General features: G+C 26.9%; 1 protein-coding gene across 1 annotated transcript; it reads right to left on the bottom strand.

The window, feature by feature from the left end:
• Window positions 1–2,401: 2,401 nt before the first annotated feature.
• Window positions 2,402–13,572, bottom strand: LOC129981298 (queuine tRNA-ribosyltransferase catalytic subunit 1-like). The gene is made up of 8 exons (XM_056092073.1): window positions 13,266–13,572; window positions 11,989–12,057; window positions 10,499–10,716; window positions 8,048–8,163; window positions 7,258–7,396; window positions 5,025–5,100; window positions 3,846–4,040; window positions 2,402–2,783 (listed from the first exon to the last, which is right to left on the bottom strand). Exons 1-8 carry the CDS (start codon window positions 13,497–13,499, stop codon window positions 2,631–2,633), a joined length of 1,200 nt encoding a protein of 399 aa, XP_055948048.1. The 5' UTR covers window positions 13,500–13,572; the 3' UTR covers window positions 2,402–2,630.
• Between the last annotated feature and the right edge of the window lie 2,949 nt (window positions 13,573–16,521).

The raw sequence follows: 16,521 nt of genomic DNA, 5'->3' as shown, positions 1-16,521 counted from the left end.
TAATATAGCAAGTAGCTAGAGCAATCATCAAAAGTGAGATGCAAATTCTATTCATTATTTCTGCCCGAATTATTGCATTCGTCTATACATAGCAGTGTAGTCATATCCAATACATTATTTAGTGAGATAACGAGGGGGGAAGGCGAGGAAAAAATAGATGTTCCATGTATTAATCTTAAAGTGTGACTTAGAGAAAAAAAATTAATGGCTCATATTAGTTTATGACAATTTTTAAGGTGAAATATGATGTTTCAATGGAAAAGATTAGTTTATGTTTTAGTTTAGTTATATTAACATCCCATTTCTAAAGCTACTATGCATATTTTGGGGCGGATTTCCTCATGTGGAACCGCAATTAGATGATGAGGACAACACCTGAGCGATCCTCCTCCTCTCCAATCTTCCACATCACATCAGTAGGGAAACGTTTTGCCTCGACGTATTTAATGACCAGACCCGTTTACAAGGCGATTCTTCGATGAAATTGGGTCTCGCACCTAAAATCCTCCGATGTCAAAGCCGAAGCATTACCATCAGGGCTGCGATTCTGAGTGAAAAAGAATATGATACACTAGAAACCGTTCTCATTTGTCGAGTCGATGACAAATGCGGAGAGTGGAGGGACTAAAAAAAAAATAAAAAAAATTAAACTATGCATCAGAAGTTATTTATTTTCGCAACTCGAATGTTGTCATTCAATTCTAATTTTGGGTTTTCATCAGTTATTATTTCTTACTGTTCTCTGTAACGTAAAGAGGAACAAAAATTATATAAATACGAATCTCTTTTCCGATCGTTTATTTTAAATTAATCAGAGAACAGCAAATATTGGATAGCTAACTCTTTCTTACCAATCGTAGGCTTTCTTGCTCTGTTTCAGTCCGATTAATGACAGAACGTCAACCATTTTTTGATACAGCTATTGATTCATTAATATCTTGCATTGAAGAAATAGTAGCTAAAGAATAACTTCAAAACTGCCTATTGATGAGGATGATATATGAATTTACATCTCACTTTTCACTGCGAGGATTAATGCATAAAACGAAAATTGGCTAATTGACAAACAACCAGATTCCACCCTCTATTCTCCAGCAATGTAGAAATCTCATTTCAGCTATATATATATATATATATATATACATGGTTTGGCGGGATATCCAAGTTTTACACATAAATGGCACTTCGCTTTGATAATCCCTAGCATAAAGAGCGATTAAAAATAGATTATAATTTTATACAGAACTAGAAGGAGTTTCCTTTCCTCGACTTTCTTGTATTTTCCACATTATGATTTAACTTCTTACTACTTAAGACAATTGAATGTGAAATTTGGATCACTTGGTTTTAACTCATTATATTTAAATTTTGATAAAGGTTTATATTTCCAATGTTAAAAATCAAATATTAATTATATGCCTTGTTAGTTTTTGAATTACCAAATTTGTTACAGCAAGTAGAAATATCAGGATAATACTGACTTTCCACTAACTGGATTCAAATTTTAATAAAAAAGTAAAAAAATTAAACATCATTTATCTACCTCATTAGTTTTCGAGTAACTATATTTGTTACCACAACTGAAATCAAAACTAGCCACTGGGGGGGGGGACTCTTTCCAATCAATAACCCAAGAATAACTAAGTTTAATTTAATCAGCATCTTATTTTGAAGCTATAGAAAATCTATTTTGTTACAGATATCATAATTCTGAGCCAAGATCAGATGAAAAGTCACCCCCCTTCTCCAAATGAAATCCTCTTCCCCGCTTCTCATCAGACCAACAAAAGAACATCTGATCTTCAATAGTTTTAATGAGCACATGATCAACACATGCAATGAATCATTTATAGAATACTGTGTCCAATACTGCTCAAGAAGTCGATTCTGTTATGAAGTCATCACAGCCCTAGAAACAGTTATTATTAATTATGTTAAAATATTGATGATGAATTTAAATATAATGTATATATTTTTACAAAAAAAATTAGAGATCAGATTAAGTATTGAAAAATGCTAGAAGTCTTCCAGCTTAACAGTGTTAATGTATAATTGTACTTATTATGTAACAACTTTTAAAAAAGATTATTTAAATTGGTGTCTATGTTAACAGCAATGAGATAAATGAAATTAATATTTTGTATCTTGATGTTTTAACTGCACATTCATCATCATTTATAAAATTTGCATTGAAAATTTTAGGAAAATCAATACTGTTTATGATTGGTGATATTTTTCATTCGACTAAATCAGAAATCAAAGCAAAACATATAGCAGCAAATGTATAATAGTTACAACTTTATAGTTCTTATGAAGTTAATTCTTTTAATAAAAAGAACAATTAAATAAGACATTTTTTTAACAAAATAATTCTTTTATTATTTCATTTTTACAAAAATATAGTCTTCATGTAAAAAAAAACGATAAACAGTAGAATAAAATAGAATAATTCTTTGGTTTTCCTAAAAAACTAACATTTCATTGCTCATCTTTTCCATGAATAGATCACAATAATAGAAGGAGATAGTTATAAATAAAATTCAATAAGTAGAATATTTGACATTGTTTTCAAAGCAGCCACAGAAATAGTCTCATTACTTCTTTCAACAATTAAAAATGCTACATCAGAACTACGAAGGCAGATGAATGTTAACTGCCTGCAAAGCATCTACAGCCCATGGAGGATAATCTTTGTTAGGAAACATCTTCAGCATGAAATCTTCAATGAATTGAGGGAACCGTTCTTCTAGAATGCTTTCCCGAATAGATTTCATTAAGTTCATCTGAAAAAGTAGAAAGAAAAAAAATTAGTTTAATTTTTAAAGTATAAACATATGCAATTTAGAAAAGGTGGTTAAAAATTATAAACAGAACATATACAAATTTAATAAAAAAAATTAAAGGAAATAAAGAACAAATAATAAAATTTACATAAGAGAAAAATTTACTCTCATATACATAACTTAAAATCTTTCTTTGCAACTTTTTGCTTGGTAATAAAAAAGATTGTCAAGGCACAATATGGTCATCTTGTTTATTAAAATAAATACATAATAAAAGTAATCATTAAAAAAAAGCTGGGAAATTAAAACTGTAAGAAAGTAAAGAGATAATGCTTTATCAATGGTAACATCCCTCTATAAGACATATACAGCCAAAATTTATTAAGATTCAAAATGAAATTGTATAGTTATCTCTTTTGTATATAATGAACATTCTGATTTGTACATGAATTAACAGAATTTCTTATGCTTGAACTTCAAATTAGATCAAAATAATAATTATTTGCTTGGACACATATAAATACTTCAGGATTTTTTACATTCCCCTATGAACTGAAACAATAACAGTTATCTTAAATAGAATACATCATCTAATAAGAAAGTAAAATAGCTTTTTGGGCTAAGGGGTTAAAAAATGCGTGTAAGCAAAATTAACACCATCCATATTATTACAAATTATAATTTCAATTAAGTAACAGAACTAAATTAAATTATATTATTAATGATAAAAAATTTTTTCTGCAATTATTTTAATAAATATAGAGGAAAACAAATTCCACTGGGTGTTTTTATACATGTAAAATTAATAATGTTATAATGAACAAATTTATCTCAGTCCAATTATTAATAATTTCAATGATTTACAATTCAGGCTTTAAATGACATATTTCACAGAATGCATTTTCTATAAATAAGAGAATAGGGGAGTTTGAAAAATAAACACGAGTTTTAAAAATTAACTCTTAATTATCAACCAGCATTTCATATTTAGAATTAGCAAAACTATCTATCTTTGTGTCAGTAATGGAAATTAAAACACATCTGTACAAAATATTATCTTACTTGATGGGCAATGTTGTGAGTTGTAATCATATGACAAGCAGCAGGCTCCTTTCTTATGATCTGGTAAATATAAGCTCGAGAGTAACGAACACAAGTTGGACATTTACAGTTTTCATCAATGGGCCGAAAATCTTTGGCAAACTTTTGGAGTTTCAAATTGAGCTCTCCACCTGGAACCAGAGCAGTTCCAAATCTCTAAAGGGGAAAAAATTTAGTAAAAACAGTTTTAAAGGACAGTTTTATTTTTATACTGAAAAGTAGAAATTTCTTTATCCTAATTATTTTATTCATAGAAACAATATGAAATTTGACAAATTTTCTTCTTAAATTCCATACCAAATAATGTTACTTATATGGAATCACAACTAAATTAATTAATTAAATAAGAATTACATTCTAAAAATACTAAATTAGCCTATTGTAACTATAAAGGAGACAAATGAGTTTAAAGTGTTAAACTCTAGTATATTAACTAGCATGAGTAAGCAACTTTTTAGTACATTTATTGAAATATTACAATTAATACTAGATACATGGAAGATAATTAGAATAACGAATTTTTGATATAAACTCTTTTAAAATGACAATTACGAATGGCAACGTGAAAAGATAAATTGCTCACATGGAAACAATTTATACTGAAGTAGAAACAAATTATGCTAGCTTATAGAAAAAATAATAACCACACAAAGAAATGCAAATGCCTAATGGTAGCACTAGATGTCTTTAACACTAAAAAACAAAAGGATGATAAGTAACAATCAATTAGTAAATTTTATTCACATTTTACTTCCTTACAAATTACACACAAAATAATAAAATGAAAAGAAGAGTTCTAACAGTTTTCTTGAAATACAGACACTTGCCAATAGTAGTTATTCTCAAAATTTCTAGGCATACCTTGGATAAATCTCATGGCTACCACAACTCTTCCTATTTAATTGTGTGCATATGCATATCATTTAGTTTTTTTTTAAGCACATTATCACTTATATTACCGATGCCGTGCTTAAGTTCACATACCATCTCTATTTTAAGATAGTCCTTATGATCGATCTTAGGTTTTCAAGTAATTTTTGTTTATACAACTGACTAGCTTTTTTTTTGAGTTATGAACATTATTTCAAATTATCCTGTGTATAATACAAAATATTGATAAGTTAAAAATAAAATTCTTACAGCAGTTCTTGTAGGAAAAACACAATCAAACATATCACAGCCAAGGGCAGAGCACACTACGAGATCAAGCTGGAATCTGAAACAAAATATATGTAGTGGATTGTGTTAAAAAAAATAGGTATAACATGATATATATCATATTTAAACTATATATCTCTACTACAACTAAAGCTGCTTGTCTATTAACAACCTACAGAAAAGAATGTTGAATCTAGAATTACCAAATCTGACACAGAAACATTTGGAGTGCAAGAATATATACCATGGAGTCCTTCCCCCCACCCCCATCGAAATTTCAATAATTTAACTGTCAAATTTTGATTCTTTTGACTGTTTACCACTAATAACTTCCAAAGGAATTATTGCACAATAATGATTTAAAAAAAACTATTTAAAGGTTAAATACTTTTTCAAACATATTGATTTAGGCATTGTGTGGTGTGATGTCTAACTTTTATAATAAGCATGATCTGCAGTTGGAGGCAGTTCTCAGTGACAACTCAAGCCTTGCCTTTTTCTCTAAATCACAGGTGAGGACAATAAATAAACATAGTTTACAGACAAAGAGACATTTTATGAACTGAAGAAACACTACTAGAAAAAGACTTTTCTCAGAAAATTTAAATGAATTTTGAAACATTTAAACTGTTGAAATTAATCTTTCTGCTGATAATATCATGCAGCTTTTTTTGAGATTTTAAATGATTTTTAAGAAAAACGATTCTTTTCACATTGGAATGAAATCAAGCATGATGTCCAGTTTTGTAGTATCAGAAGCAAATAGATATTGATGCTTGACTGTATCAGACACTTTAACCTGCCAATTTTATATTTGAAATGCACAGCAAATGATTCTTTTGCAGTCAGTATTTATTTGAACATTATCTATAAATAGATATTACCTTTAAAAATTGTTACCTCAGCCCAAATTACTTGTTACCAATAACTTTAGTTATTAATTTAAATTTTGTACTTTGCATTTTAAAACATTATTAAAAAGCAAGAATTTTTAAAAATTTTAAAAGCTTGTAGTTACAGTTTAATTTCTATTTCCTCTTATTCTTAATATTGTCATATCGAGGAAAGATTTATACTTTTTGTTTTAAATAGATAAATATTTAACATTTTTTAAAATTGTAATATTCTGAAAATTTTAATAATTTTCTATGTTTAATTTTTAATTGATTTTAATTAATTTACTAACAACAATTTTGTTATATATACTTTGATCAATATTGAATTCTTAATACAATTTTCATTTTTGATTCTGCAATTAATTATTTCATTTAACAAATCTTCTAAAGAATCATGATTTCTTCTTAAACATTTTGCTTGATTTACTATAAATTTGTAACCATTTTTTTTTTAATTTTAAATTTTATTCAGTTTTTGTCAAAAATAACAGTTCACTATGCTCAAAAATTTCATGAAGAAAATACTTTATATGATAGTTCTAATTTCAAGTAATTTGTTTAAAATACAACAGTAGCTGCTTTAAACAACTTTCAAATTTTATCATTACTGAGACAGATGAACTAGTCGGTCGCTGCTAATAAGATGTATAAACTTAGATAAGATTTAGTTTAGATTAGATTAGATTAGATAGTAATAAAGCATTACATTAGATATAAAAGGAATCTAACAAAAATAAATAAACTACACTGCATAGACTTACTCTTAACAAATATACTACAAAGCAAAACTTGAATTTTATATTGCTCAAAGAAAAAAAAATTATATTCAATCCATAATTTGAACTTTTATTACATTAACGAAAACATAAGCATAAAACATTATGGTTAACAAGCATAACTTAATATTCTTTATTAAATACTTTGGACTAAAATAAAAAAGCATGAAAATGTAACTATTTAAAATGTGTAAGCCAATCAATTTTCAAATATAATCTAAACTGTAGATACATATGTAATATTTTATCAGGTAATTTCCATTGTAACTTGAAAATATAACATATTTTTCAAGTAATGCCCTGGGATGCATTGACTTCCATGTAGGGTACTGTGCTATGTATATATATAATTTTATTTCAATTTCATAAAATGCAATATTTAGCATAACTGCTACAAACTAATAAATAAATGTTTGTATGAATTCCACTAAATATCAATCAAGTTTGGAGGTCACTAAACTAAGGTGTTTATATTTTTAAAGAAAATAGGAATTGAACTTAGTATCTCAGAAAAGCAATTCAATCAAACTGTCTCATATTTACCCAACTCCCATTAAGTATCTTGGTTTATCTTTTGGTAACAAGTCTGTACTTAAATGCACCATTTTCCAAAAGTCTTCTTTTGCCTCACCACCACTCAGACCTCCAATGGCATAACCAGCAACTTTTCTTTTCAGTAACTCTGCATTTTTACAAAAATAATTAATAAAAAATTTAATTAAGAAGTTTACAAAGTGAACTTTCACAAACAAGATGAAAAAAAAAAAAAATTCAAAAGTTATTCCCAATCTTTTTAATAAACAGTTGCTTATTTATCCGGATTTAAATAAATTCCACATATTTCTAGAGATTAATTACTATTATTTGCAGAACAAACAAAAAGTTTTGAAAACAATATTTTGAAATAATATTTAAAGCATTTTAAAAGAGGATTTTAATTTCAATGATATTTTATTCAAAATAATTATCAAAATTTGGCAACTCAAACAAGTTACTTTTAATTTGATTCAACAATAGCAAAAAATATATTAGTATTTAAAATGTAAATACACAAATTAAAAATACAATACAGAAGTGAAATTTAACATCAAGTGCTAAAGTATTAGCATTATATTAATATTTACATGCAACAATCTTCATAGACTCATTTTACATTAATAATTACTCATTTACATCATTTTTAATAAAATAAATTTAAGAACAAATACAAGCTTGCAAAATAAATAAATAAAAAAGATTTTAAATTAAAAAAAAAAATCTCAATACATTGAAACAAGCATTTTATATTTTCTTAATAAAAAAAAAAAAAAAAAAAATCCAATAAAAAACTAACCTGCTACACATTGCCGTCTTAATTCAGGATCAAGGCCACCTTGAACAATGGGAAATAAATTCTGACTTTCAGGTTTTGCATGTTGTTTGATGCATCTATCTAACCATCTATAAGTTCTGAAAACAATATAAAAATAAAAAAATTACTACCTCTGACATTAATACTAATGTTTTAAGATATAAAAACAAAATGAATGAAGTGCAAGAAGAATAAATTATCCCCTTCCCAGCTTAAAATAGTTTTAAATTCTAAATAGAAAGACAAAACCACAATACAAATGTTGTTCCACAATTTATTTATTGAAGCTTATCAATAAAAAAATTATGAAATACAATAATAAATAATTTTTTTTTCATTATGAAATAAAATAGTAGTTTTACACTTTTTCAGACAAAATAGCAATACTTTAATTCCATGGTTTTACTTTAAAGAATGAAGTTTCATGAATGTGTTGAAAATTCAGTTGATATTAAAATTATCTATATTAAATTTATAAATTCAGATATCACTCTATGTTGGCTGGCTTAAGAACCATTGGCATTAGCTTATAAAAGCTACTTTGGACACTTTATTAACAGTTCAACAAAATTTTTCAATGGGCAAAAACTTGGCTGTCATTTTTCATTTTTCTGTTAATGTGGCAATTAACAAATGTTGCTAAGCTAACAATTTCTTGAAAACTTTATGAAGTTATCAAGAATCTTGATAACTTTATGAAGTTATCAAGAATCTTGATAACTTTATGAAGTTATCAAGAAATTGTTAACTTAACATCTTAAGACTGTCATACTTAAAACATTCAGTGCTTAATTTGACAGCTGCTGAATTAAAAGAAAAGTTATCTTTTTTATACTTGCATTGAACATTTTTTTTTTCAAACAACAAACAGCCCTAAAATATAACTATGCTTGGCAGAAATCTTTATTATGGCATGCATTACACATCAAGTAGAAAATAATATAAGAAAATTACAAACTGTTGATAGAAAAATATAAATTTGGTTAGTAAATTATTAATTTTATTTGTTGTTAGCAAATTAAAGATACATTTTAAACAGAAGAATGAGAGATAGAGTATTAAATTCTTGCTAGTTATGATATACAAGATATTATAAATAAAATCATTAAGTAAAAAAATTATTTCTTCAAAACATTAACTTGATATAAAGTCTCAGATATTTCAGATTTTTGACAGACATTTTTTTCTTTCTAAATAACAAATCTTTAATTAATATTTGCCTTTTTATTTACAAAATGGGAATAAGAACACATACAGTAATTTTTTATTTATTTATTTTGCACATAAAGCTTTAAAGTGGTGCAAGCAATAATTAATAACAATGAAATAAAATTATACCCTATGACAACTCTAAATGACTGAAGACAGGAAGCTATGGATGCACCAGATAATTAAATAGTGCAATATATTTATCTATAGATCTTAGGACTGCAGAGTATTAAATTAATTCCATATTAAATATTTGGCATATTCTTTAAACAGATTATTTATCTCTGGTATTTAGACCTAAATTTTATTCAATTATATTAGCTACTTTTAATGTATTATTCAGAACTATATAGTAATATATAATGTATATTTTTTTTCTCATAAAGTAAAAATGAGCAGCCAATAACCTCATTTCTTAAAAAATAAGTACTTACAGTACACTCCCGATTATCCGCGGAATTGGGTGGCACGGCCGCCGCGGATAATCCGAAAAAAGCTAAAAACGGGTATAGCAAAAGAGAAAACAGTCATTCCAACTTTTAAAAATCGTTTTATGTACAATGAAACATAAAATAAACAGCAGGAAATGTTTAACTAACGCTTAATATTTTAGTATATCACTCAAAACTAACCTGAAATGCATTTTGTTAATGAAAACAGAAAAGTGGTTTGTACTTACGAGAGGTGTCTAGGATACACAGAAAAATTAATACATATATACTGTTTTAATACTGTAATGTATTATGTAATTACAAAAGCATAACTGTAAAACTACACGTTTTTAAAGAAATCAGTCATTTGTGTTTGCTTCTTGCTTTGGAAGCAATTTTTCTTTGCTTGGAAGCAAAAAAAAAAAAAAAAACTTAGTGTGGCAGGCGCGGATAATCGGGAGTCTACTGTATATTATTTACATAATGCATAAGAAGTAATACAGATTTATTCATTCAAAATAAAAAATATGGAACCTATATCCACTGAACAATGCAAAGATGGTAATGATGAGGAAAAATTCAATATAACATTCCAGTCTTTGTATGTCAATTTTATTTTAAATTAACTACATTTTCACTGTAAATTATATTGTATGGTTATTTATCAAATGGAAAAAAAATAACAAAATTATTAGTGTATCTAATATTTAATTTGAGAAGTTAATAATATATAAAACCATAATATGAGAATATTTACTAAATTGAACACAGTAAATTATATATAGTAATATACCTGTGCATTGCTTCTTCTACTCGTGGTCCTGAGATCGTGCTGCTGACTACATCATCAAGTTGCATGATGATATCAGCGCCAATGCTATTTTGGATATCTATTGACTTCTCAGGTGTCAATAAGATTTCTTTTTCATCATAAGGAGAGACAAAGTTTACACCATCTTCTGTCACTTTAGATAATTTGACAAGAGAAACCATTTGAAAACCCCCACTGTCCTGCAAACAAAATGTGACACCCAAAATAAACAATAAATTAAACTGAAATTTATATATACACATATCTTCTTCTATTTTATTTTTACATATCAATTATTAAGATGCAGATAATTGGTTATTAAAGGGGGGGGGGAACCATGGTTTTGAATACATTTCTAGACCAGAGCTATTTTAATTAGAACACAGCACAGAAACTGAATCTTACTCATTTAACATTGTTAAAAAATAGCATCTGATAATGAATGTAAATTTATGCTTAATAAAAAATTAAAAGGCCTATCTCTATAAGTTTTTGAGTCAGCAAACTATTGCACTTTGATTGTTTAAGACAAAAATTTGTATTCAGAATTAATTTTATACATAAAGCACTCTGTTTTTCTTTTTCTTTTCTTCATGTAGGAACTACATTAAATTAATAGAGCTAAAGAAGTTTAAATAAAATATAGAAAAAAAAATTAGCTTAATTTGGTTCAATTGAATTAAGGATGTTAAATTCACAGCAAAAATTGTGAAATATGCCACATTTCTGATAAAAAATTTAATTAAAGTTATAAAATTCCTAATTACACATAATCTTTAAGGATAAACCACAAAATCTGTCAATGGTCAGTTGCATAGCATTGATACCGACACATCATTTCTCTTTTTTATTTTCAATGAAAAAAAATCTCCAGTCAGATTTAAATTGGCCAACACTCATCTTGGATCAGTTTTAAAACTCTCAATCTGGGGGAGGTGGTAATAGATAAAGTATAGAGTTTGTAAGAAAACTTTCACTATCATATTATTTTATCATTTTGTGCACTGTGCTTTCACAATATATGTTTTTATGAAAATTGAAGTTTTTTTTTTTTTTGACATCCATTTAAACCTAGATCTTGTTCATTTGGTCTTTGCTAGCATTTCAGTTTAAAACCCACGAATTAGATTAATGTTCACTTTTACAGTTACAAAAAGTGGTGATAAGCATGATGCACCATGCAACTGCACTAGCAAGAGAATGTTGACTTCAATAGAAACAACATTTACACATTTGGTGGAACATTATCTGAAATCTGTAGCTGACCCAATTCCAAAACTTGAATTCTACCACCTATTTCTAAGGTCTTCAAATGGAGGGAATGCAAGAATTTATATGTTTTTAATTTAAATATCTGCACATGCAAAAATTTATATGCTTTCATTAAAATACAAAGTCCAACAAAACTTAAACAGCATTTCAGAAAATAGTTATTATTATTTGCTTAGATAAAATAAAGAAAGCATACTTACAGTGAGTAATCCATTTTTCCAATTCATAAATTTATGAAGTCCACCAGCTTTTTCAATAATTTCTTGGCCCTGTTAATCAAGATAATACATTAAGAAATAAATAAGAAATAATCTCTATGAAGATTTATAGTTTGACATTAAGCATTAACAATACAACTTAATACTTATAAATATCCTAAAAGATCATATTAAAAAGATTAATAGCAATAGATATCATGAAGATATTTATTGATTAAAAGATTCAAAAAGATATCATAGATTCAAATTTATATCATGAAGCTTAAAATGAGGTAATTTAATATATTTATTCAAAATAATGAATTCAAAATTAGTTTTGTTGTGACATTTCATAATTTTTTTATAATAAAAAAAATGTTAATATTTTGCATTAATTGAAGTTTTACAAAATATAGTAGTTTTGTATTCATGCTAAAACAAGAATTTTTTTTTTATCATGCTAAAAATTTTTTCACTACCACCAGCATTGTTGCGAGTGAAGATTTGAAAAGCAGCTATTTTTTTGTAGTTTCCCATATATGTTCATTTTTTTGCAGTTTTCCTACTATATATACATAACCTGTAGTTTTCATCTAATTTCCATAGCTGTTGGAGGATACAAAAGCAACACATGGTGATATTCTGGAATAGGATTTTGCTTAATTCTGAACCGTGATCAGATGATAAGAACAGCATCTGAGTTGGCATTCCCCTTTTCAAATTTTTGAACCATTACATTTGGTCAATAATATCAGATTTAAAGTACACCAGTATCACAAAGACAATGGATTTCTTTTAGTGGAATCAAATATCAAGCTTTAAATGATCCAGCTCTAAAGTTGATATTTTAACAATAGACCACTGTGGCTCACTAGTTTTAAGTCACAAAATAAACATGAACTGTAAACATTTAACAATAGTGAAGGTTGTTCAGGTAAAGATGAGCAATCTACATCGATACAGTGCATCCTAGATTTATAAGTAGAAGATAATTAATGGTTTTAGGCTTCAATCAAAAAATGTTATACACTTCGAAATTCAGTTCAAATTATTTAATAATTTACCACAATGGAGAAACTATTATTGAATGCTTAGCTACTGAATTTTTAACTTAAACATCATTTCGAATAATATTTTATACTAGCCCCTTTTCGTTGTATAAGATTATATGAAATAAGCATCCCTTTCTACCAAATCTAATGATAAATTAATAAACATCAAATTAAAATTGACAAAAACATGCAATAAAAATTGTTAATTTTTACTGCATGAAAACCTACTGGTCTCATTCCTAAATGGTACGTGTTAGATAGCATCATATTACAGTTTAACTCTTCTAACTGCTCTGGTAGCAAACCTTTAAGAGTTCCTTGGGTTCCTACAGGCATAAACACTGGAGTTTTTACAACAGCATGAGGTAGAGTTAAGATAGAAGTCCGAGCTTTCGTAACAGGACATGTTTTTAGAATAGAAAATGTCAAAGCAAATTCCGACGCCGCTGCCGGTGCTGCCATGCTTTCCAATTCTTTGCCGACGACACGCGTTTTAACAAATGTAAATAAACAATTACATAAAAGTTGAGTTATTTTTCTGCTGTACCATCAATTACATTCCTTAAATAACGTGAAAAGTAAATTTATGTTCAAAAGTATGAACTAGATAATCCTTTTTTAGTACATCTTTGGTATTTATAATTACAGCATTTTTTTGTTTTTAAAAAATGTTTTGCAATTTAAAATAAATTTCCTTTTCAAATGAAATAGAAACTATTTCCAAGTGTTAAACTATTAGCCTGCCATCTACCAGAAAGTACTGCAACTATCAATTCTCAATACTAATAGGTATAAATTTTTCTCCTTTCTTCATAGGATTATTGTATTATTTTTATTATTATAAAGAATTTCAAGAATTTATTCTGAATACTGATGAATAATTTTGTTTATTTATTCACTATTTTACTCCAATATCATAACATACGTTATTATCCGTCGAAAGTTGCATAAATATGATTGATATCTGATGAATATTGATTGATTTTTAAAAGTGGATAGAAGAAACTCTTATTTTAGTTAAGATTTACGAAATCCATGTTTATATTATTATTAATACAGTTGTTCTAGATTAATATTTTCTAAATAAAGTACTGAATATTTTTTTTAACGATGGAATTTCTCTATCAACAGAATTATAGACACGGATTTTCTCAGCATTACGTTTAAGAAACAATATATTATTGCTTCTCAAGCTTATTCAAATATTATTTTTCATCACTGTTATTACATAAAGTAGTTAGGTCAAGCAAAGGACCTATAAAGTGAAATGTCGAACGGAGTACATTTTAATTAAATTGGTAGTAATTTTTTTTTAAAAAAATTCAAATTTAAAAAATTATTTTCCATTCACTTAAAATTTGAACGAAATGAAAATTATTTTCGTAGAAGTGAGTAATTGATAAAGATTTTAAATAGATATATGCATTATTTTTGGAAAAAATTGACTATCGGAAGCAGCAGGTTGGTCGAAAATTCCTATAAGCAATTTTCTATCAAATGGTATGTGCGGACCTCCCCCTCCCCCACAAAAACTATTCTACAAGTGTTATTTTACGATTTCAAATTTACAATTCACAAAATTTACACAATTTACATTTTTTTTTTTTTTTTTTTTTACAATTTACGAAAAAGTGGCTACCTTAAGTAGTTTGCGTTTCAACAAGATAGAAAAATCCATCCGACTTATAAAAAATGTGACCATCCAGCTTCCATGGATAAAATTCTAGGTTGCATCGGACTTCAATCGAATGTTAAGGAGGCTTAACATTCGATACCTTTATTGTTATAAATTTCTTGGCAATCAACAACCTACTGCCGCTGATCTGATATATGTCAGATCTTTTGAGGATAAGCAACAACAACAAATGGTTTCATAATATTCCTTTTAACAACAACAGATGGTTTCATAAAATTTCTTTAAAAAAGTGCAGAAAATTAAATTTGAAAAAGAAAAAAAAGTCATATTTTGCGGCAATAGATTCACGAAAGACATTAAGTTAATAAATAAATTCATGTTCAATAAAATTTTATTATTATTATTATTATGTTTGCTTTTTTTTAAATCGATCATTATGAAATCTTAGAATAGCATTTTAAAAATAGGATTAATTTTAGATCTGCCAATTCTGAGTGATAGAAAAAATATTTATTAGCATTTTTCGACAATCTTATTTCTTAAAACAAAATCGAATTTTTCGAAAAACAATGTCAATATGCATCTGAAATTTTTACTTGTTATTCCCTTCTATTTCAAATATACTTGAGAAGACTTCCGAAATTTTTGCTTCTATTTTTTAAAATAAAAAATATTTTTTTCAAATTTGTACTTTTTTCATTTTTCCTTATCTAATGAAGCTGATATAAAGTTCGACTTCTCATTTTACAAGACCTTTTAATGTCTACAACTTTGTAAGTTAAATCTTTTTTTTCAAATTAATAGATTTTTATTGAAACAGAAAAAATTTGCGTTTCAGTCCCAACTACCTCTTCCACTCGTTATATTTTATATTCGGTGCAAACTTAGAGGACTGTTTCGGATAGCTAAATAAAACAACTGTTACGTATTTTTTCAGTGTTTTGAAATTTTTCATAAAAACTAGAGTGGATTATTATATTTCGAGTAAAAATGACATTATTTCGCAAGTTTACCAGGATTGTACCCACAATTATTGTTTCCTACAAAATATGAAAAATTTTGAAAACAGATAACAGGGCTATCTGTTTTCAAAATTTTTCATATTTTGTAGGAAACAATAATTTTTATTTTTGGAGTTTTAGAAAAAGTCGAATGTGACATTTTTTTATCACAATGAATACGCTTTTTATTTCATGACTGATTTCGTTTAATTATACATCCCGTTATCCTGCATATTGCTAATAATATATGAAGAGAATTTTGTGGGAAAAAATGATAATTGAATCTAGGGCAACGGTAATTTAATTCCTAAAAATTTATAATATTATACAGGGTGTCCCCAGAAAAAGTGGAGCACGTATTTATTTCCGTATCTATTAAAATTAGACAAATACTTCCAGTTGCAAAGTTTCGTCAAATAAGATGCACAAACGTTTGTAAATATTTTGATTTCTGTAAAGGGGGACAGTAAAAAATTTGTAAAATTAAATTTTTATATTGCCTTTATAATTAAATCAATTGTGCGTCAATTAGTTAAATATTTTTGCTACCATCATCTATAACGGCATATTCATCATCAATAAAGGCAATTAATTCTTCTATATAAATAGAAGAATGAATAGACTGGCCCAATTGTAAAACTATAGACGTCTATAGTATAGTTGTCAGTTTAACTGTGGTAACAGTCCATTGATTTCATATATACTAGATGCCAGTTATTACGTTGAAATAATCTATATACTGTCGATTTTGGAATGTTAAATACGACCTGAATACATGTATATCCATATAATCTTTATATTTTCTTTTATCACTAAGATAGTGAGCACGATATAGAATAATATGTAT

The sequence above is a fragment of the Argiope bruennichi genome, chromosome 8, assembly GCF_947563725.1.
Source record: "Argiope bruennichi chromosome 8, qqArgBrue1.1, whole genome shotgun sequence".
In the NCBI taxonomy this organism is placed as follows: domain Eukaryota; kingdom Metazoa; phylum Arthropoda; class Arachnida; order Araneae; family Araneidae; genus Argiope; species Argiope bruennichi.
The sequence above is the reverse complement of the archived record's forward strand: the minus strand, read 5'-3'. Positions and strand labels throughout refer to the sequence as shown.